At 42.7% G+C, this 23,688-nt stretch overlaps 2 protein-coding genes across 5 annotated transcripts in view; one reads left to right on the top strand and one right to left on the bottom strand.

The window, feature by feature from the left end:
- Positions 1-1,227: 1,227 nt before the first annotated feature.
- On the top strand, positions 1,228-18,228 carry EIF4A3 (eukaryotic translation initiation factor 4A3). The gene is made up of 12 exons (XM_084829168.1): positions 1,228-1,514; positions 4,890-4,962; positions 7,190-7,256; positions 7,523-7,585; positions 8,669-8,801; positions 10,221-10,301; positions 11,350-11,491; positions 13,226-13,364; positions 14,062-14,177; positions 14,785-14,892; positions 16,987-17,114; positions 17,818-18,228. Exons 1-12 carry the CDS (start codon positions 1,349-1,351, stop codon positions 17,832-17,834), a joined length of 1,233 nt encoding a protein of 410 aa, XP_084685294.1. The 5' UTR covers positions 1,228-1,348; the 3' UTR covers positions 17,835-18,228.
- A 2,833-nt stretch (positions 18,229-21,061) lies between these two features.
- ATL2 (atlastin GTPase 2) overlaps positions 21,062-23,688 on the bottom strand; it is a 52,760-nt gene continuing 50,133 nt past the window's right edge. For 3 of the 4 annotated variants that reach the window (XM_084829165.1, XM_084829166.1, XM_084829164.1), the window contains one exon: positions 21,062-21,914. In XM_084829165.1, the coding sequence (XP_084685291.1) occupies positions 21,795-21,914 (120 nt within the window). In that variant the 3' untranslated portion in view covers positions 21,062-21,794. Of the gene's footprint in view, positions 21,915-22,229; positions 22,423-22,513; positions 22,529-23,688 lie in introns of those variants that run through there. The other variant, XM_084829167.1, reaches the window with a different exon arrangement.

Here is a 23,688-nt window from a genome sequence, read left to right as displayed (position 1 = left end):
TCCATTGAAAATTATGGAGGAATCGAGGACCACCCCGCCCCCAAATGTGGTTTTTGTTTTCGTTTTTAAACATTTGACAGTCCAGCGTTTATCCACGCAAGTCAATGGAGCTCAAGGCTTCTCGATGCAACTAAGCGCTGGATTCGGGTTGGGTGTGGGGTCAGAGGGTGCCAGTTTAAGTAGATTGACCCTTGCTACCACATGCCAGCTGCTTTGGTTAGTAAGGCAGCTTGGGCTGCAAACGCAAACCGGCCTGAGGCCCGCCTGTAACCTGCATTATTACGGCGGACAAAGGTGGATAGGGGACTATGGGAGTTGTAGTGCAACACGTTTCGGCAAGGATAGGAGTTTGCGGCTGGCCCGAGGTGAGACGTTAATCATTGCAGGGCTGCTGTACGCTATTCTCTTACTCTCCCTGCTCTACCATATGGGGATTTGGGGCTGTGTTGGCATTTGTTGTTCTTGTCGTTCAGTCGTGTCCGACTCTTCGTGACCCCATGGACCACAGCACGCCAGGCCTTCCTGTCCTGCGCTCTCTCCCGGAACGTGCTCAAGTTTGGATTCATTGCATCGGTGATGCTATCTAGCCATCTCATCCTCCGCCGTCCCCTTCTCCTTTTAGGGCAATATTAAAAGTGTTAGCTTTATTAGCTTTATGCCCTTCATGAAGGCGGGGTCTCCATTTATACCCTGTTAACAGCCTCGTGATATAGGTTATGGCAGCCTTCTCCAAACTCGGTGCCCTCTGGATGTGCTCGGACTTCCAACTCCCAGAGGTGGGTGGGGGGTTATGGGAGTTGTAGTACAACACATTTGGGTAAGTCTAGGAGTAGCGACTGGCCCGAGATGAGACGTTAATAAGATGAGAGTGGGGAATTTGAACCTGGGGCGCCCCTGTCTTAAAACTTAACCGCTCCCCCAACCCGCCCCGCTAAACAAAAAGACCTAATTGGAAAGCGCGTAAGCTCCCCTCTTTGCCGCTACTTTTCGTACCATTTCCACCCTGGGGAAGAGGTTGTGTGTGTGTGTGTGTGTGTGGGGGGGTTATAACAGTGTAATAGACTTAGGAAGTTCCTCGTCCAATGAAATTATTGTGAGTCTACCATTTCCTATCTCTGTGGGTAGGAGCGAGCGTCTTAGCGCCGTAGGGCGTCGCTGAGCGTCAGGACGTACATCACGGAGGAAGGGGGGGGAGGGGGCTAGAGCGCACGCGCGGTTCGTTTCCGTGGCGTCGCGCAGGGCGCGTCTCGCGGGCCTTTCCTTCCGGCACCTCCGCGCGGGCGGCGGGAATCTCCTCAGTCTCTAGGCCCCGCCGCTGTGGTGGTCGTCGCTAGCCGCACCGAGCGCGATGTCGGGGGCTGCGGGCGGCGCGGCGGGCTCGGCCCGAAAGCGGCTGCTGAAGGAGGAGGACATGACCAAGGTGGAGTTCGAGACCAGCGAGGAGGTGGACGTCACCCCCACCTTCGACACCATGGGCCTGCGCGAGGACCTGCTGCGCGGCATCTACGCCTACGGTGCGGGCGGCGGCGGCGGCGGCGGCGGCGGGGGGGGAGGAGAGGACGAGGGCAACGGAACTGGCCGCGCGGCCGAGTCTGCGGAAGCAGTGGGGGAGGGGAGCAGCTGTTCGGCTCTGACTGGGCTCTTGGGGGGAAGGGTCGGGTCCAAGCGCAGGAAGAACCGGGGAGGCGGTCCGTAACGTTGACTCAGCTTTCGCCGACCTGGAGGGCAGCAGGAGGCCCGCAGTTACGCATGGCGTGGGGAAAGCAGGTTGGGGGACGCGGTTCTCCCGCTCTCGTGATATTAAAACCCAGTAGGGTCATCCCTCGACGCTGATCAGCGGGATATTCAGGACAGGTGAAAGGAAGTGCTTCTAACCACAGCGCACAGTTAAACCGCGGAATAAGCTACCGCAGGATGTAGTGATGGCCACCAGTTTGGATGGCTTTAAAGGGGGGCTAGACAGATTCCTATGAGATGGCTAGATAGCATCACGGATGCAATGAATATGGACTTGAGCACGCTCCGGGAGAGAGCACAGGACAGGAGGGCCTGGCGTGCTATGGTCCATGGGGTCACGAAGAGTCGGACACGACTGAACAATGCGAAGAGAAAACTCCCTGAAAAAGACCCTGATGCTGGGAAAGACTGAGGGCAAAAGGAGAAGGGGACGGCAGAGTATGAGATGGCTAGATAGCATCACCGATGCAATGAGTATGAACTTGAGCACACTCTGGGAGAGAGCGCAGGACAGGAAGGCCTGGCGTGCTATGGTCCATGGGGTCACGAAGAGTCGGACACGACTGAACGACTGAACAACAAAGACAGATTCCTGGAGGAGAAGGCTATCAGTGGTTACTAGTCCTGATGACTACGCCGTCTCCAATATCAGAGGCAGTGTACCTCTGTACACTCAATTGTTGGGGAACGTGCGTGGGAGGGCGCTGTTGTACTCGTGTCCTGCTTCTGGGTTTCCCATGGGGAGCTGGTTGGCCACTGTGCGAACGGAATGCTGGACTAGATGGACCCTTGCTCTGATCCAGCATGGCTGCTCTTATGTTCTTAGGTGGGCAAAGGCCATGTTAATTGCTTCCATACTCAATGTTATACTGATATACTTGGCCATTGGTATGCTTGGCTGTGCTGTCTGGGGTTGGTAGGAGTTTTCATCCAACCCACCTGGAAGGCACCTGGTTGCCGAAGTCTGTATTAATTGGTTCCATGCTTACTGCTACACCTGCGTACCTTACACTACATTTTCCGTAGAACATAGTAATGGCTACCAGCCTAGACAGCATTAGACAAATTCATGGAGAATAAGGCTGTCAATGGCTACTATCTGTTACTTCCAAAATCAGAGGCAGGATGCTGCTCAATACCAGTTGCTGGGGAACATGAGCCGGAAGGTGCTATTGTGCTCATGTCCTTCTAGTGGGCTTCCAGAGGCATCTGGTTGGCCATTGTGGGGACCGAAGGCTGGACAAGATAGGCCTTTGGTCTGATCTAGCGTGGCTCTTATTCTGTTCTTGCGTACCTAGTAATGTATGTCTTGAGCAGGGAATGTGGCAGGCTTTTAAACAAATTCACGAAAGTTACTAGCTTGGGAAAAAATACTAGCTGCTGGGAACTGGCAGAGGAGGGTTGAAGAATGCTGCCCTTCCTCTGGCAGTCTGCTTGGTTTCCACCTGCTCCAACACTCGCCAACATTAAATTCAGTGCACTCCTTTGGATGCAGTTCCTTGTCACCTTTGGCTATCGAACTAGTACCTAAATACAGAGCTGGGATACAGTGCAGCTCCCAGCCAAGACATCACCAGTGTTATATTTAGCAATCCCACAGGCATGTGTTTCATTGCATATGCCTGCTGGAAAAGCCATAGACTGTTCACACAACACAACAAGCCAGAGTATGGGTTGAATGTGGGTTGTCACTGAACCGTGGGGTGTTGTGTTGTGTATGAACCCAGCCATGATAACAAACCATAGTGGTCTCCATTGGCTTACATTGGGATTTAAAGCACCCTGTGTTGACAATGGGGGGGGGGTAATTTACCCCCCTTGGGTCCTGTTGCCCCATGGGCCCATGACAGGGGCTTGGATTCCCCCATGTCTGATTTTTGGCATAAGGTGCTCCCCCCCCAGCCCCATTTGTGCGCAAAACAGGGCCAGGAAAAAAAATTTAAAGCACCCTGTGCCGAAAATTGGATGGGGGGAAATCCAACTCCCCACCAAAGGTCCTGTTGCCCCAAGGGGCCATGTCAGGGGATGGGATTCTCCCCTGCCTATCTGTTTGTCATCATGGGGCACTTTAAAAAATTTTTTCCTAGCCTGATTTGTGTGCAAAACGGGGCCAGGGAAATAAAAGGGGCTCTGACCGCATTCTGTGTTGAGATAGGAGCCAGGAAGGGGGAGTGGGGGGGGCAAAGGGGGGGTCTGACAGCCCCTCCAAGGTGTCACTTGGACACCATTGGAGGGGCTGTCACTGGCAAGGGGCGGCGGCTTGGCCACGATTGTGAATAGTGATCATCACTGCCTGATGCCCTTTACCCACAATGGGTTGGCGTGTCTGAGTTCACACAACACACCAACCCATCGTGGGTAATACAGTATCTACTGCAGATCTTTGGTTATCAGGGTGGGTTGTTTGGGAAATACATCCCACCTTGATAAGAATGGTCCGGTTTTGCACGACATGCTAACCCATTGTGGGCAGTCAACCCTGGTGGGTTGATGTGTCATGTGACCCCAGTCAGTATGGGAGACTGTTGTACTCTGGAAACATTAAGCCCCTGATAGTGGTTAGCGGGAGCATGAGGCTTAGGCTGAGAGAATGGATGTGTGTAGAATGGGGAGACTAGTTTTATCTAGTTAAATGGGCACCTTTCCTGAGGAAAGAGTTTCAGGAAATAGAATCTATTATCTTGGTTTGGCATCTGTTACATTCATCCCCCTCCCTGCCTTGAAATGCTGGTTCATCATATTTAGAATTATATGATATTTAGAGCCTTGCTTGGGAAAGTAGTTAGAACTGGGAACCCAGGAGTAAGAGAGGATACTGCAGTGCAGGTTTGACACCACGTAGTTTTGGCCCAATTCGTGGTTGCCAGTGTTTGGCAGGACTTTGATCCTTTTAGTTCATGAGTTTAGAGATGTGTAAAGTTTGCTGTCAGACAGTGATAATCTGCACATACTTGTAACTTGTTTTCTTTCCCAAGTCCCCTCCTTAGTTGCTGATGCTGCTACTCTTAAATGCATTATGTGCTAACAGCTCTAGCTTCTAGTGTTTTGATCTCTAAATGGTTGGTTTATTACGCTATTGCTTTGATTAATGTTTTGGGATACAACTTGTAATTAGAAAGGAAATCTAACATTTTTTAAAATGAATTTTCTAGGCTTTGAGAAACCTTCAGCCATCCAGCAGAGAGCAATCAAACAGATCATTAAAGGAAGAGATGTGATTGCACAGTAAGTGAAATTGTACACTGAAAAAAAGTCTTAAGAGTTTATTTTTGATATCAGCAACTTGACAAAGAGTATGTAAATTGTTGATTGTTTATTGTTGATAGTTTAAAATAGTGTTAGATATATGTGTCACTGTGTGTGCTGTCCATTTATATGTTTGTATGTAAATGGTTTTTTGTAATGTATTTTTAAGGTTTTAATCTTTGTAAAGTGCCCAGAGAGGTTCAGCTATTGAATGGTATAGAAATGTAATAAATGAAATGAATGAAATGGTTCTTGGTGCTGCATGTTCCTAAATAGTAAGGAACAACCTCTTTGGATAGAAAGGACTAAAGTAAGTTTAGCAATCCTAAGCATGTTTTTTTCAAAAATAAGCCCTACAGAGTTTGGTGGGACTTGCTCCCTAAGCATACTCTCGGAGGGAGCAATCCTATGGCCGCTAGTGAGCTGCTAGACGGCCATAGGATATCTGGATTCCAGGAAACGACCTCGGAGCCTGCGCTCCAAGATTGGTTCCTGGAGAACTGACCTTCTCCGACTGCTTTGCAGGCAGCATGAAACAGCCCCAGCTCAGAAGAGGAGTGTGGAGTGGCCAAAATGGGGCGTTCCGGGACAGGGAAGGCAGAAATGCCAGTATGACACATGCTATGTGTTGTCTGGCAGCCTTCTCCCCCACTCTGCCTTCTTGCGGCTAGAGAGTCGGCTGTCTAGCCACAAATACAGGGCAGAAGAAGCGTGGAGGGAATGATCCCCTCCCTGCTTCTCCTGCCCTGTATTGGATAGGCAGTTGCCTCCGAGTTTGGAGGCGGCCGTCTATCTCCATAGGATTGCGCCCTAAGTGTGTTTGGGGAGCAAGTCCCACTGAATCCACTGCTTAGGATTGCACTGCTAAGCATACCCTCTAAGCCTTTCTCTAAGTATGCTTAGCATTGCAGCCTCTGTTAACAATTTACAAAAAGATACCTTTGCTTATTTTTTGTGTGTGTCTTGTTGCATGGGTCACATCCAGCCATAATTTTTACCCTGTATATATAATTTCTTATGGATGTCATTGCTGGATAGCAGCAAGTGATCCCCAACATCTTACAGATCTTGAAAATTTCTAATACTTTTCCCCAGCTTAAAAGATAAAGGCAATTTCTCAGTATTGGTAAGAGGAACATAGTGTAAGACATGCTACAGAACAGAATACTCATTCTCTAGAGTGCTTTATAAGCATTAAATTACTGTTTGAACTTTTTTCATACATGTATTGAGTAAATCTTAATTTTTGATCAGACTTCACTGATCTACCAACTTTTTTTAGTTTTTTAAATATTTGATGGGCTTGATACTTGTTGTTTTTCTGCAAGGCTTTTGTATTAAGGATATTACTTATTTTTATTAGTATTACCATTCTGTGTAGTTCTAATGGTGGAAGTACATAATTGGGAACAACCCAGTATGTTCATAGAGAGTGCATAACATTTTGTGCTAGTGCTTTAAATTCTGAATCTGTATAACCATAGATGATTGAGCAATATGCTATTGAGATGTGCTAAATGCTATAGTATCTAGTGTATTGATATTAGTGGTATACTCATATTATGTGAATTGGACCATACATTGAATTTTATTTTTGAACTTTGTTTTTTATTTGGGGAAGTGTCAGTGCAGAGAGTGGCTGTGGCTGCAATCTTATGCATACTTACATAGATTTTACTTCTCAGACATATATAGGATTGCATCTGTTTACTTGTTTGAAATATTTTCAATATTTCTCACCCCAAAAATACTAAAAGCAAAAACGATTTCAGTCAAAACCATCAGCAGTCCATAAAGCATTTAATTGGTCTTGTATGTTGGTTGTTATAGTGTTTTAGTTTTAGTTTTTACCCATTTTAACCAACTTCTAGCTTACAGCAGAGCATCCTATAAATGTGTTAAATAAATACATTGTAATGTAGATCTGGTTACAGTAATCTCGGTTCCCAATAGACAAAGCTTGGTTCTAGTTAACAAACTGTGCCTAACCAGCATTAGCCTATTTGAAAACTGGTCAAAGATCAAATGCCAGTGCATCAGGTGGCTAGGATTAACAAGTGTGGGCTTCACTGATAGGTGATTACCTGTCAAGAAGCTGTTTTGATAGTCCCAAAAGAAGTTAATCCTGCCTGTGGTAATATTTATTGAGTGTTTAACTTATTTTTTGTTCCGATACAGGTGTTAAAAATATTTTGTTTCTTTTTAGATCACAATCTGGAACAGGCAAAACAGCAACATTTTCCATCTCTGTTCTACAGTGTTTGGACATCCAGGTAATTTTGGAACATAAATACATAATGCTTTCCATTGTGAAGATGCAAACATTCTGACTGGAAATAGTGTATTGTCTCATGATGTTGATGGTGATCAGAGACAACTTTCCATATTAATTATCTTCTCTGAACATTGGATTTCATCTCCTCCGCCCACCCCAATTGAGTGGTAATCGGGGTGTTCTTGATCTCGTAACACTTACATTTAGAATACCCATTTAGAGGGAATGACTGTCGTGTTCACTATATCTCATTGCTTCAATCAGGTTCGTGAAACTCAGGCATTGATTTTGGCACCTACTAGAGAACTGGCAGTACAGATTCAGAAGGTAAGTGAATCTTAAACAAGTTGGTAACTTTCAGAAATGTAATGTTGCCCCCAACAGCGTATAAGGACCCTGTGACAGCACTGTTCTTCTCCCTCTGCTGCAAACAGCAGCTCAGTAATATCAAGTGGCTATTTGGCTTCAAGCTGCAGCATTAGATGGAAGTCTCCCTGTTCTGTGGGCAGGGCTTCCTTTAGGGCTGTTGCAGATAAGTTTGTGCAGTGAAATGGTGCTGTATCCGAGGGCCTTTAGAGTTAATATTTAACATGGTGCCAGTGGTCTTCCTTAATTTAAATTCTGAAAACTGACCACTTGCCTACAGCACTATCCGGAGAGTCAGCGTCTGGCATCCTTGGCCAGCCAGGGTCCCAGCACCTAGGAATGGCCCTCTCCTGATGCCCGCCTTGGGCCCCTCTTACATTTTTTTTCTGTCATAGCACCCTGTGAGGCACCAGATGCCTAGATCTAGCCACCCTTTTTATTTTCCACATTGCCCCCAACCTATCATCATTCTGGAGCTTGTGGGAATTTCAAGGGTGGCTAAACAGAGCTGCCCCACAGTGCTTGGAATGCTGTCACAGCAGCCAGGTAAATTATCCAGAGCCCACTGACAAAGAAGGGGGCCCACCAGAGGACATTTTACTCAGGGCCTCCTCAAACATGGAGCCGGTCCTGATCCAAGTAGTTGTAAGTCCTGTGATGCAGCACCCTTGCTGAAGCTAAGCAGGTCAGTTCTTTGATGGGAGTCTGCCTGGGGACCCTTTGTATACTACCTTGAGTTCCACGATGGAACAAAGGTGGCATATAAATGTAATAAAAATATAACACATTATTTAGCACTTCTGTATCTATTAGAAAAGAACACAAACAGCTGCAGCAATAGGAGGAACGCAGTCAAACACTGAGTTAGAAAAGGAAAATATATTTGCATATAGGAGGATTTGCCTCTTCATTCTCTCACACATGCACACAGAGGTTGCTGTTAGGGGATGTCGTTGCTCTTGTTAGGGTTCCTTGTTCAATTATAGTCAGATTGTATGGAACTTTTGAATCCCCTTTAAGTTGTTAGTGCTTTTGTTCTCGCAGGGGCTTCTTGCTCTTGGTGACTACATGAATGTCCAGTGTCATGCATGTATTGGGGGAACCAACGTTGGTGAAGACATCAGGAAGCTAGATTATGGACAACATGTTGTTGCTGGCACACCAGGGCGTGTATTTGGTGAGATGGTTAATTTTGCTTACTACAAAGAATTCATCTTAATGTTTTGTCTAGAAGCCTCTATCTGCTTCATGCTCAAGATACTTTTCAGTCCTCAGTTCTCTTCTCTAGACTAGGAACTCCAACCATGGTTTTCTTACTCCAGCCCTTCTCTTCTCTCCTTTATGTTTTGAACCATCTGTGGAAGGACCTTTTGTCATTTTAAGCCAGGGATGGCCCATGCAGGGCACATCTGGCGCTCACCCTAGCTTCTCCAGCTCCCAGCTCAAATAAGAGATGGGGGGATTCCTTTTACCTGGGCAGAACTGCTTTGGGGCTTCTTTCCCAGCTAATCTTCGTGGTGTTGCTTCTCCCAGCATATTTCCCCCTACCCAGTTTTCATAGTGTGATGAGAAGATGCCCAAGGAGCCCCTTGGGTGTCCTCTCATATCTTATGGGATTCTCCTTCTGACCTAAGGAGCACTCTTCAAAAATGCATAGCGTCCTGGCTTTACATACAGGTTGCTCAGTGTGTCAGAAGTAATGCCGTTTGTGGTGTTCTGCAGCATGCAAGCCACACTTCTCCAGCATGTACCCACACCAAATGAGGGAATGCCTCTTGGTACTGGAAACAGCCCAATAATGGCGCAGGCTAGACATAAGGTTCCGCCACTCTCAAGCTTCCCCGGACATGAAATGTAATTGCTATTATATTAGATAACATAATTTAACCTTTCCCTAATATTTTTCAAGATCAATTGTAGAAACTATCAATAGGTGAACATAAGAGCCATGCTGGATCAGACCAGTGGCCTGTCTAGCCCTGACTAGTAGCCACTGATTTTTTATTCTCCAGGTTGGCCAATAGGTGTTAATATGAAGATGAAGCAGAACGTTCTAAATAACTCAAGGGAATTAGTATCGTGTCTCAAAGTAATTTACATCTTTAACGTTACTGGATTAGAGTGTTAGAAATAATTTTGCTCCAACTTAACATTGCCAGAAAAAGGGAAGAAAATCTGCAACCCCTACCCTGTTTCAGGCTGTGTTGTTAAAGGCTAGGTGTGACACTAGTTTCTGTAAACCTGCAAGATGTGAGCTGTCTAATATGGTGAAGACTTGCATCAACAGCATTTTTTTACCCAGTGTTTTAAGGTATAAATACAGAAATGTAATGTGGAAACTGTCTTTAAGGAAATTAAGGGGTACATAGTCTTAACTGTTGTTGCTCTTGTAGATTTTGTGATGCCATATTGGACTGCTTTTTGTTCCTGCAATGTTCACTGTGTGGTCCTTTAACCACCCAGGTTTTCCTGGCACAGTACCATTTGAGATTGAACTCCCCTTGCCCTTGTGAGTCCGTTAGTCTGCAGGACAAGAAACAGATCTCAACATCTCTGCTTGATCACTGTTTCTTGACACAAACCTGAAATTTTTCAGATATGATTCGTCGCAGAAGTCTAAGGACTCGTGCAATCAAAATGTTGGTTCTGGATGAAGCTGATGAGATGCTCAATAAAGGTAATGAATGCCTTTTACTCTGAAGTCTTAGTCACACGTTTTCCGTATTGCTATAAAAATAAAGAGAGGGGAGTTATCTTAGCTGCTGAAGCAGTTTATGCCATACTTGCAGTTAAATATGTGCGTAGGGCAAGTAACAATTATTTTGGTTTGAGTAACTTCTCTGATCCATGGTTTAAGCCAGGAATAGGCAACCAGATGCCCTCTAGATGTTTTGGATTATGGCTTCCATAATCCCTATGGTCATATGGTTTAAATTATGCTGTTGTGAACCATAGAAATGTACGGAGAGGCTAGTAGACTTTTTTTTATACCTAGATTTTCATAAATGTGTTTGCCTTAGGTGAGCCTTTTTTAGAGCTATGGCTGTGTTTTTCTGTCATACAAATACTTGGAAACTCCTCCCAGGTGCATCACAAGGATTATTGTGTTATTCTTTATTAAGAACACTATAAACAGGTTCTAAGATAACTGATGCACAACAATGAAAAAGCCTTTGTACTCGTAAGGCAGCAAATAAGTATTTGGCAGGCAGGCAGGCAAAAGCTACAGTCAAGTGTTTTTTGCAGTGGTAGCCCCGCTCATTAAAACTTCATGAGATATAATGTGTTCTACAGTATGCAGTGTATAACAAACATCTGTGCACCTTGCGTTTTTAGATTGGAGGGGTGGAGTGATGAAGGATAATAATGGTCAGTGTCCCATTTGTTGACTTGTAGTCACACACTTTGAAACAGGAAAATCTGCAGCTTTCAAAACTAGTACAAATTTTTCCTTCACAAGTACACTATACCCACACAGATTGCCAGATGTTATTTGGTGCCCACAAAGTGGGTCAGGTGCATGCCACACGTGCCTCAGATGAGCGCTAACCTGTGTTAAATAGTGGAGGTTCTCATATTAGGCATGGATGAAACAACTTTGGAGTGGCCTTTGCGGTGAATTATTTATAATGGCAAATGTGTTTCTATAGCTCAGATCAGTAAAGAACAAGAAGGCTCTCAAATTCTGCTTTATCTGCCCTATATTGTTTGCTTCACTTATTTAGGTTTTAAAGAACAGATCTATGACGTGTACAGATACCTTCCCCCAGCAACACAGGTAGTTCTGATCAGTGCCACCTTGCCACATGAGATCTTGGAGATGACGAACAAATTTATGACTGACCCCATCCGCATTCTGGTGAAACGGTTAGTGATTTCAAAGGCTTGGACCAATGTTGGTGTTTTCTTCTACATTAGTAGTTTCGAATATGACCACACTGATAACACTTCAGATCAAAATTAGAGCAGAGAGCTTGTCTGAATCCATTTCATTGTCTTCTCAATCCCTAATCTGCTGTCTAAACTATCCACTTTAATGGTAAGTTACAAAGGGTGTAAAATTGGAATTGTCGCCACATTGGGTTTTCTTAAGACAGGCACAAAAGGCTTTTAAATCATCATATTTTGCATTTACATAGCACAGAGGTCTCCAACCTTTTTGGCCCTTGTGAATGCATTTGAAAATTTGAGAAACTGTCTGGCACCACCACAAAATGGTTTCCTTGAAGTGTGGCTATTCGCAAAGGACAAGCAACCTACCTAAAAGGTAGAGGTGAGGTCTGAGCCCCAACTCACACAACAGTTCCTTTGAGCCCACAGTTTTCTGCACCAACAGAAACCCATCTCGCAGAAGACAAAAAAAAATCTCCCCTCCCCATTCTGCTAGCCAACTAACTCCCGCTATCTCTTTTCCACTCTTGCCCCTGATAACCAGCCCTACATGCACTCTTTCTCATCCCATAACTCTGTCTCCCCATGCCCACATCCTTGGAACACCACCCGTACACATATATATTCCCTCTCCCTAGATCACTATCTATGCATGCCCATGCTGTTTCACCCCCACCCACCTCTCACACTTCCGTGCATACCTGCACTCTTCCTAGCCCCTACCACTGTTCTATTTAGTGCCCCCCCAGCCCCTACCACTGTTCTCTTTAGCGCCCCCCCCCCAAGTTTACCACACATCAGCAGCAGGGGGGCTTTTAAATATTTTCTTGGTGGCTGGGTGCACTTCAGAGGAAAGCATCTGCCTGCAGCTGCCTGTCACTTCCTAAGAATGTATGTGAGTCTCAGGAGCAGCCCAGAAGCATTCATGGGAAATAAAGATGACAATGGCTGGAAGCCTTCAGTTCACTTTGAAGCGATCCTGGATGCTGGTAAAACATTTTTAAAAGTTAAAATAAAAAAAATTGGGAGGGGTAAGGTGCCTTGGCGGACCCCAAGGAAGGTGTCTCGTAACACTACGCCATGATTTAGCATTACATCCAAGCGCAGCCAGGGAAGTTCCCGTGGCTGAAGTGGGAACTTCCTAGCTCATATTTGCCATATTTTCAGTTCTCTTTATCTTGTTAATGCCAGAGCAAACAACTGAGTGTAAAAACTGAACAAATGTGTTCTAAACTCTCAGTTTTGTTGGTAATTTAATAGGCATTTCTTATAGATCTGAATAGTCAAGAGAATAGCTCCGTAGTTTAGGATGTTTTGTTATACAAATGTAATGTCTTAACAGTTCCTCCAGGCTACTCCCTCTGCTGTAGCCTGGCAGCAGCCATTACATCAGGCTGTAGCAGAGAGAGGAAGAAAAGGAAAACGAAGTCACTATCATTTCAGCTGAGAGATGAGCAACTTTTGGTTCCTCTTCTGGCTGAATTGTTTCTATTCCAGCTGGACATTATAAAAATATTAGAGCTAGTGCCTGAGTTTGCTTTTTTTTCTTCCTCCCTCTCATTCCCTTTTCTTTTTGTGTCATGTATTTTAGATTATAAACCTGAGGGCAGGGACTGTCTTATTCCTTGTAATCTTTTCTTGAGCCCTTTCGGCTGAAGTGTGTAGTAAAATGCTTTAAATAATAAGCATGTTTTCCTTCTCTCTGTTCAGTGATGAGTTGACACTGGAAGGGATCAAACAGTTCTTCGTGGCAGTGGAAAGAGAAGAATGGAAATTTGATACTTTGTGTGACCTGTATGACACACTCACTATCACACAGGCAGTAATTTTCTGTAATACCAAGAGGAAGGTACGTCGGCAATTAACACTGTACGATCCAGTCAAGCTATGAATAATCCCTATCGGGGCTAAAAATTGTAAGAACTAGTTGTTGTTGTTCAGTCGTTCAGTCGTGTCCGACTCTTCGTGACCCCATGGACCATAGCACGCCAGGCCTTCCTGTCCTGCGCTTTCTCCCGGAGTGTGCTCAAGTTCATATTCATTGCATCGGTGATGCTATCTAGCCATCTCATCCTCTGCCATCCCCTTCTCCTTTTGCCTTCAGTCTTTCCCAGCATCAGGGTCTTTTCCAGAGAGTTTTCTCTTCGCATTAGGTGGTCAATCTAGAGAAAGTTAACTTTTTGTGGATTGCTTCTGTCACAGACCCAGTTTGCACATAATCATGACAAATCTGGCTGGATTGTGTGCCACTTCCACTTTGCTTCATGACGTGTGCATCTGGACAGTTTGGGGGTTTTGTTGGTTAACCAACCCAAAGTTAACCTAGACTTAGTTCTTACATTAAGCAGCCCAAAGTTAACCTATGAATAAGCCATAGTGTCTGGGTTCACATGTCATGCAGCAACAACTGGTTGGAGGTTGACTATGCAAAGAGGAAGCGGCTCATGCATAGCACGTAACCCAGCAAATTGTGGGTTAATTCAGCCACAATTTGCCACCATTAAGTGCGAACAGGGCCACAGTCTAAAAATAACTTTCTGGCTCAGGTTGACTGGCTGACTGAGAAGATGAGAGAAGCCAACTTCACTGTTTCATCAATGCATGGTGACATGCCCCAGAAGGAGAGGGAGTCTATCATGAAAGAGTTCAGATCTGGTGCAAGGTAAGCCAGGTTTTTTTTTTCCTGCGGCACTGTCCATGTAGCTTAGCCTTTCTAACAGAGGACTTCACCAGATGTTTACTTTTGATCCCTTACATTTTTAAAAAACAAACAACCCAGTTTTGATGCATGCTGCAATGTATTCTGGAACTATCTTGGGGGTAAAGGGCAAGTTGTTAGAAGAACCAGGTATTCTAAACAATCCCCATTATTATATGTGAATTGTGCATGAGAACATCCGAAGGTGGTAACTCTTGTGCTTTTGGGTCAGCATCCTTCAAGGCATCTTCAGATCCAGTGTCTATGGCTTTTCTTCCCATTTTTAGGCCCATCACTGTTCAGTTCATTGAACACAGTGCCACCCTCTCTGGTTTCAGATCATGTGCAACCCATTATGTCATGTTAATAAGAAAAGTTGCTGAGTTCTCCTGTTCAAACTCTTGTCTGTCATAAACAGTTGTTTTACAAATGAAGATAAAAGGATCTGTTACCTTTTACTGATCAGTCATAATATGCCGAGATTTTCACAGCCACTTACCACCCCTTCTTCCATAGCCAAGTTATTTCCGGGGTTTCTGCAATCTAATGACTTCTTTCCTTCTTTTTACAGCCGAGTTCTTATTTCTACAGACGTTTGGGCCAGAGGCCTGGATGTACCTCAGGTCTCCCTGATCATTAACTATGACTTGCCCAACAACAGAGAATTGTATATACACAGGTAAGTGTGCATATATATTAAACTGTACTCCTACTATGCAGTGGAAGATTTTGGAAAAGGCTTGTCTGGAGGTTTTGTTTTGTGCTTTCCACTTGAGGTCCAAAATGTGTGTGTTGGGGGGTGTTAATCCTGGACACTTTGCACGAATATTTAAAAGTTATTTATCCCAGAACAAATGGTGAAATTGTCTACTTTTGTGGATAAACTTTTGCATGAGATACTTTCTATATCCTATGATTATTCTGTTGATATTGAGTAGGCATTTCGTGTGCCAAATCCTAAAGGGAATGATTATACAATTATAGTTCAATTTGCAAAAGTCTACAAAGTGTTATATCCTGAATTTGGCAAAACAAGCTGGAAGCCTTTCCTGGAAACAGGATAAAATTATGCTGTTCCCAGATTACATCAAAGAAGTGGCGAATAAAAGAAGGCAATTTATCAAAGCAAAGAATCGGGCAAAACAAATGAACTTACAATATCACTTAAAATATCCTGCTACATTTTGTATTGTGTCTGAAGACCAGATGAAGAAGTTTACGAATCATGAAATGGAGGAGGCTTGGTTGAATGTTAAAATGCGTGAGAACTCTGTCACAAATCCATGAAATGGAATTTCTAAACAAGTACTGTTAACTGCTTGTGTGTAGCTTTCATGATCTAGGCTAGCAGAAGAAATGATTTTATACATATTTCTTTACCTTTATGTATTTTCCTTGTATTATTTTTCCCTCTCTTTATGTTTCTTTGTCTATTTTATATTTTAAAATAGACAAAATATGTAGTATAAAATATTGACTGTTGAAGATTCATCTTAAGTTTTATTATTATACAATACTATATTCTCTCTTTTTGATTACCATTATTATTATTATTAATATTATTATTACTAATCAGGCTTTTGGGAATGAAGTGTAGAATTGTTGCGTTGATATAAAAGATTGTTTTACTAAATTGTAAAATTGTATAATAGATATAGTTTTTTAAAATAGAATACCATTGGAGGTTGGGAGATGTTGGAGTTTATAATTCTTAAGAGGGGGAGAGAGGGAGGGAAGGGGAAAGAACTTGTTTCTTTTTCCTTGACTTCCTTTCTTCCTCTCCTTTCTTTCTTTTTCTGTTATTATGGTGTCCTAACTAAAATATTTTATGGATGAGAATTGAAGTATTGAGTAGGTTGTTGGTAATTTTGGTAGTGTTTATAAAGATAAAATAATAAAAATATATTAAAAAAATGGTGAAAAACTTCAGAAATGTGTGTTTAAATAAAGAAAAAATGTCACAGCTTCTTTCAGTCCTTCAGAATATGCTCTGAAAAATATTAAAACGAAAGGTACTTCTGTTTTTAAACGTGTAAATAGGCAGCTGTCCAGAGTATATGGTACATGTCTCTCACTAGTTGTCAGGAATGAACCTGAGCATGTGGAGATGTCTGGCAGCTCAGATTCAGAATCAGAATGGGAACAGCCAGAACAGAGGGAGGCATCCTCCCTAGTGAGCCCAGATACACTGAGACTTTCATCCCAAGACCTTGACACACAGATGGCCCAGCCTGAACAGCTCCCCCACTCCTCCACCATGAGAACCCAGGTTGAGGAGGAGGAGGAGAGCGAGGGGCATGACTGGGTCCATTGCAGAGCGAAGCGGAAAAGGTTAGGGGCAGGGCTCTGACACTGTGCCAGGTTGGCCACTCGTGGAAGCCAACGTAGGAGGGAGCTACCCTAAGGGAGGGGCATCCCTGCAAAGCAAGTCTGGCCAAGAAGTTCATGCCCAGACTGCTGGCACCTTCTCTAACTTCCACTTCATCTCCTCTATCGATATTCGTACATGTGTGGATTAGCTGTTTCGTTGCAGTCTGAGTGTTTCCTAGAATCTGCATTTGTAAAGAAGCTGGCCATTAACTAATAAAGTTGTGTTAGTCTGAAGCCTTGTTTCCTGAGTGTGTTGATGGCAAAGGGTGAGGAACAAGGAACGTGATGCTAGTAGTTGGTTGTGCCGCCTTTATTAAAGAGAGGAATTTTGCTTAGCATGATAGGTTGTTCCTCTGGTTTCTGCTTTGTTCACTGCTTATGAATGCCACCCTTGTCCCAACAGGATTGGTAGATCAGGCCGCTATGGGCGGAAAGGTGTCGCCATCAACTTTGTAAAGAATGATGACATACGTATTCTGCGAGACATTGAGCAGTACTATTCCACCCAGATTGATGAAATGCCTATGAATGGTGAGAATCTGATTCTTGGCCTAACCTTGCCCCCTAGGTAGATAGTCAGATTGGAGATAGCAGTGGGATGCCTGGGCCTGACTTGCCTGTGTTGGGCAGAGCAGCAGCTCTTCTTCACACAGACTTACTCCCAACTTCCCTCAGCCCCACTGCTATTTTCGATTTGGATGGCAGGACTTATCCATATGTGGTGTGCAGGGTGAGCAAGCACATCCCAAGCCTCGCCACCACTCATCTGAGATCAGGGATGTGGGGCAACCTGAATATTGGGATTCACCCACTCAGTGAGGACTGGCCATTCTTCCTAATACAGGCGAATCCCACTGCACCCTCACCCCCATTGCTATCTCCGATCTGAGATCAGTGATAGCAGCATAGGTATGGGATGGCGGGAATTGGGACTTGCCCATGTGTGGGGAAGAATGCTTGCTCTCCCCATGTAGGGGAGTCCTAGTGTCCAGGATCGGATCAGAGATAGCAGTGGGGCTGTGGAGTGGCCTGGGCTTTCTCCATGCTGGGAAGAGGCAAAGATCCAGCATGAAAGAAAAAAGAGGAAAAGGGGTGATGTCAGGGGTGGGGCTATGCCTCTTGACATACTTGACTTCAGTGAACTTACACGGTATTGTGGTAGATGTATGCACAGGACATGCTCTCTGCTCATTACTAACACGCATATAATCTGTTCCCTCTCCTTTAAATCTAGTTGCTGACCTTATTTGAAGAAACAAGATGGGCTGAAGAGAGTCTCCTCTTAGCTGTGATTTGTTACTCAACAGCACCCAAGAGCTGCTTTTAACTCTACTTCTTACTGATACTTGTCCTTTAAGAACCATATCAGTATAATTCCAAAATGGTTTGATGTACATCTGTTTCGGTCTAGGCCCCTACTGCTGAACATGGCACTGAAAGATCAGAATTAGTGAAAAGTAATATTGGAAGTAGCTGAGAGTCCTTGGTAGGTTTTTTAAAACAGTAATTGTGGTATCTTCTAAAAACAGAGAATTGTTTTAATTTTTTATGTAAGCTGTAAAGTAGCATCTCTGTAAATAAGGTGTTTGTTGTCATCCTACCTGCTCTTCTTTTTTGTGATTAAACAATGAAGTTTTCATATAAATTCTACATCTATTCACTAAGTCTTTGATGGCAGTAAGAGTTATTGTTTTCTAAAGAGTGTGGTACATCCTATCTCCAACACTTCCTGGCATATACATGCTTATATTCATTTTTCTCTCTCCTTTTAGTTTGACAGGTTGAATGATAATTGGTGTTCTAAGACATGCATTTCTGGTGTTACACCTCTCATTCAGGCCCTTAAAACAGATTCATACCAAATCAGAATGAACCTTAGTGCTGTTACATGAATGCATGTGAAATTAGAATGGAACCTTAAGAAAATCAGTTTACTGGTTCATTGTAAGAGTTTGATTGAAAATAAATTGACGTTGTGGTCAGTTCACTCATAAAACCATGTTGAAAATTTGTATATCTTCAACAATGAGGAAACAGGGAGTGTAACCTCCATAGTTTACATACTAAGGTTACAGTTTGTAAATAGTCATCTGTGTTCATTCAAAACAGCCAGATAAGATAGCATTTGTTGCACGACAGTGTACTGCTTTCATACTGTGGTGCTTTTGCAATGATTTAAAACTGCTTTTTCTAACCTCTGTCATTTTAATGGTTACCTGTTCCTGATAATTTATTCAAAAGCAAGTTCCAGTAGACCAGCATTTGGCAGTGAGAATTAACAAGGAAATGGTTATGTTTAGTTAAACTTATGATTGTTCCATCTCCCTTCCACTTTGCTAAGCGTTCAACTTCCTATAGAGAATGGAAGCTTTTCTGGGCTTAAAAAGCTAGTATTTAAATTTCTCCCTTGAATTGTGTGTCAAACTGGTTCACTAAACCTTTTATTGAAATATAGTTGAATGTTAAAAATTTGTTAAAAATTTATGGAGTTAACTCCAGGCACCTGGATTTAACAACTTGTATTGATAAAAGGATTTTTTTGGTTCCGCTTCAAGAGTGCTGTGCAAATAACACTGTCACTGCAAAGATGGAACTATGTAGATACAGGGTTGGATCCAGCCTTAATCATGCTTAGAATAGACCCACTGATGGTCTTTATGACTAAATTCTCATTGATTCCAATGGATCTATTCTAAGCATGACAGTCTGGATCCAACCTGATGTTCTTAACTCTTCCATCAAAGTCCAAATAAGTGTAATTATTAGAAAGTTAGCTTCACCGAAAGTAAACCATAGGAAGTGCAAGCTGTTTTCTAAGATTCAGTGAACTGATGCCAGGGAATTACACACAATTTAAGCATCTACGTTGGGAGCAATTTCTCTTTCAGGAAAGTTTTATTTTTATGGGGAATGGAGATAGCAGTATAATTGGTACACTATACCCTTCCTAACCATCAAGTGGTTCTCACATTCAGATCTAGAAGGAAAAGCTAGCATGTGCTGCCTAATTCAGAACTGGTTGATTCAAGTTTAATTGATGTTATTTGGATATTCTCTAAGGGCAGAGTGTACTTTTGATTTTAAAAGTGCTTGTTTGGAAGATGACTGGAGAGCCTGAGGAGGTGAAAAAACTCTTACCATTCCATGTTTTTTGATATCCCTGCACAGAAGGCATTCATCAGAATTCTCATGCACCTTATAGATTGACAGTCCTACCAGCTTGTGTACATGAACTGGTTGACAAGTGTGCATAACATACTCATGCCTTCAGTGTAGGAATTTGAGGCAGGGTTTAATATGTAAGGTTCTTTCTCCTATTGGAACAGCTGGTATGCTCTGCATTTTTCCACTGCCATGTTCCATATAATCAGTTATGAAAAATTCAATGGAAAAATCACATATGGCTTGTTCAAGTTAACAGAACTAGTCAGTACTTTTCAGACAGGACAGATAAGTACGCCTTAATATATGTTAGCTTTAAATTCAGATGAATCCTGCTGTAGCTACCTTTTCATAATCTGAAAGGCTGTGATAAATAATTAGAAGATAGGGAACATGCTACTCTACAGCCAAACTTTCCACAAATTAAGGTGGAAGCCAGCTGCTCAGATTCAACTGTTGCTTGTTCCACAGCTTAGCTTGCAAAGCCTGTAGTTATACCTCACAGCTGCAAGCTATCCCTTCTAGAGTTTTATAAACCTTGAGGCATGCTATCTTCACATGTTCTGTGTAACACATGAGTATGAAAAGTTATGCAGAGTTATGTGCACATAGTGTCACTTGAGACATTTGATCTTGGGAGACATTTTTGCCAAAAAATGTTAACCTTAAACTCGCATAGACACTTTCGTTAAAGATTCATGAGCAGGATAACAATGGTTTTCTGATCATGGCTTCCCTGCTCCTCATCCAGTCCTTGTGGTTTCTCACTTCTACTTTGTTTATTTTCCTGCAGCAATCCAGTCAAAAGCACTCTACAGAAGATGCTATTCCAGTTAAAACATGAGCAACTATATAGTTAGTGCAGTGAATTACAAACATTTCTAAATAAATATTCTGACTTTAATTTCATATATACACAATTGATTTTAATAATGTACCAGAAAATAAATTACAGGAAATAACTTTAAAATGCAACTGAAGACAAAGTTTCACAACAAACATTCCCACTGATTTCCCATGGGTGAGATTGCAGTGCTCAAGGCAGGTAAATATCACAAATATATCAAAAAACTCCAAATTGTTTTGATGCATTCACACATTTACATGAGCCACAAACATTCCTTTACAAGGACAGTACTTAGCCTATCACAGAACCAGGTTTTGCCATAAACTACAAAACTTTGATACAAAATTGTATTTATATATTTATATTTTATACATGCCCTGTGGTTTCTTAAAAAATAACTAGACACACTGTACAAACAATCCTAACTCATTGCTTTGTAGCTGTAGGCAACGGTCTGTTTTTGGATGGATTTTCTCCCCCCAGTAATATTAATGGCATATTATATATACATGAAGGCTAAAACTGCAGAGAAAAAGCTCTTTTCTCGATATGCATATCCTGTAGGACAAGGTCTTTAAATCTGAAAAGGCAAGACAGTGTACACTTGAAGATAGCTTCCTTGGTTACAATTGTTACCTCTAAATGTAATTTCTGTGGAGAACAATACACAAGCATTTGGGTAATACTGGTAGAAAAGACAGTAATGCAAGGAATAGCTAAATGTAGTGGCTCAAATGTGACTTCACAGTTGACCACTGCTGCTTTGTCAACTAGATTCATGTTAATGGTTTACAAGTGTTCAAAGTTAAAATGCTCAGTGGGACATTCTGTGGCTACATACATTCTGTTAAAAGATTTCCTTGTATAGGTTTGATAATTACTTCCCTGAAAAACCCTTTACGTTGGATATGTTTCCATAAGACAGAGGCCACACCACCTCTCCCTGGGTACTTAGTACACTTGTACCATAGTTAAGACCTGCCCCTTTCATCTCCATGGCACCTGGCTAGAAAGAGCGAGTCTTAAAAGCAGCCCGTTTCTTTTCCTGAACCCCCACCCTCGCACAATATGATGGCAGCAAATTGGGAAGCCAGTCAGACTAAATTAAGTCTCTACAGTCAAATGTAAACTTTGGTTTATTGAGTTCTCATTGTACAGCAAGCAAGTCTAGGATGGGCACATGAATGAGATGAGATGAACTGTCAATCTGTCTTTAATCTGGCATGCTGAGACATCTGTTCAGTCAGGCCTGCTTTGATAGAGTTTGTAACCGATTGTCTCATGGTATCTTCAATCAAATTATCCCCAAGAGGTTTTAGCACCTGCAGTATGAGAAATGTACAAAAAAGAAACAAAAGTAACTCAAAACCCCAAACCTTTTGAAACACTCAAAAAGAAATCAGAAAAAAGCAAATTGAAATGAAAGGAGTATGAAATGTATCCAAAGTGCAACAAAACTAATAAGAAAAATGAGATGAGTTTGGCTACCAGCATACAGTTAATAATTTACAGAGTATTAAGTGGTTTCCTCAGACGCAGTATTTGACTGAACCCAAATCACTTCAGAGCTCCTAGAACACAGGGTGCATTGTTATACCCTATAATGCAGCATCAACCTGGTATATTTATAGCATTTATGCAAAGTGGCCCAGATGGTCCTGCTTACTGTCTATACTAGTGAAGTGTGAACGCTTCAGATAAAGAGAAAGGTAAAAATACTGGCTAATTTTTCTTCTTGTTATTGTTTGATGAGAGTCGCTGCCGTTGCGCTGAGGTAAGAACACGGCGAATCATTCGACGTCTAACAACTTCAAAGAATTTGGAACACACCTAAAACACGAAGTGAGTTGTTAGAAAAGCAGCAGCAAAAAGCAGAAAAAAATAGTCTGGATGTTAAGATAGTCCCCACCGATATTCTCACCTTCTTTGGACTCCTCTGAAGCAGAAAAGACAAAAGATGGGAAAATTTAGAGTAGATCAGTAGCCAAGCAAGAAGGTGGGTTAGACACTGGGAAAGAGCATTTGCTTTCAAAATTTAGATGGTAATCCTGAAAGCAATTCTTTTATACACAATTTAGAATACTGTGCACTCTCTTGGTTCTCAGATACTTAGGATTACCAAAAAGACAACAATGCCATGTTCAAACAGTATTATAGACTACACATCAGAAAGCAGCAAATGGAAAATGGAGGACCACAACCAAGGGGAATACTTCCATATAGCATGCAATTTAGCAACTGAAAAGCTTTCCATATTAACAAACCATCTTTTAAAGAGTGGGTTGAGATAGGAAATTATATGCAAGAAACTTGCCACAGGGGAACTGTTCTGAATAGCTCAAACTTCAAAGTCAGAATTAGTCATTATAGCTTGTTGCCCATCATCCACTCTCCAAACCTGGGAGCCCCAAAGAACAAACTTTAGTGGGTTCTGGATGAAGGCAGTCTATTTAAACCATCCCGTCAATTTAGAATATTGGCATCTCATGAAATCTTTGAGGTCCTAGAATGACCACTACCTTTAGAAATGGCCAAAAAAAGCAAGTGCCAGATCAAGGATCCCATGGTGTCAATTCCCCAGGTTACAATGCAGAGACTTTGCTTTCTTTGAAAAATCTTAGCAGTGCTATTCAGTACCTAAAGTTATTTTTTTTTAATTGACTGGTTTGGTGGGAGGCAACATCTTAGTCCTACAAAGACTTAGCAGCTGATATCAAGCAAAGTTCCCATGAGGGCCATCTGGATGATCACGTGCTACTGGTGCATCCCAGCAAACAGAGACTTTCAAAATTACCAGCACATCCTAACATTGGTACCTAAGGGACTGTCTAGAACACAGACCCGTATTGTTGGAACAGGGCAGAAAGGACTGTCTGTAGAATCCCAGTTTCAAACTTTCTGTGGGACGTTGTATTCAGCAGATCACATGTAACAGAATTCCAAACCCAGAGCTGCTACCTCAAGGACTTTTTATCTTCCTTCTGCTTTAGTGAGATAATCTGTGGCTGTTCCTGACAGCCAAATTCGAGACAGCCAGCAGGTGGCAATTTAAGAACATCCTCTTCCGTTGCACAATAGAACCCAATAATAGAAAAA

This window comes from Heloderma suspectum, chromosome 1 (assembly GCF_057233095.1).
Source record: "Heloderma suspectum isolate Gila_16-S chromosome 1, 16-S_ref, whole genome shotgun sequence".
NCBI classification, from domain to species: domain Eukaryota; kingdom Metazoa; phylum Chordata; class Lepidosauria; order Squamata; family Helodermatidae; genus Heloderma; species Heloderma suspectum.
The sequence above is the reverse complement of the archived record's forward strand: the minus strand, read 5'-3'. Positions and strand labels throughout refer to the sequence as shown.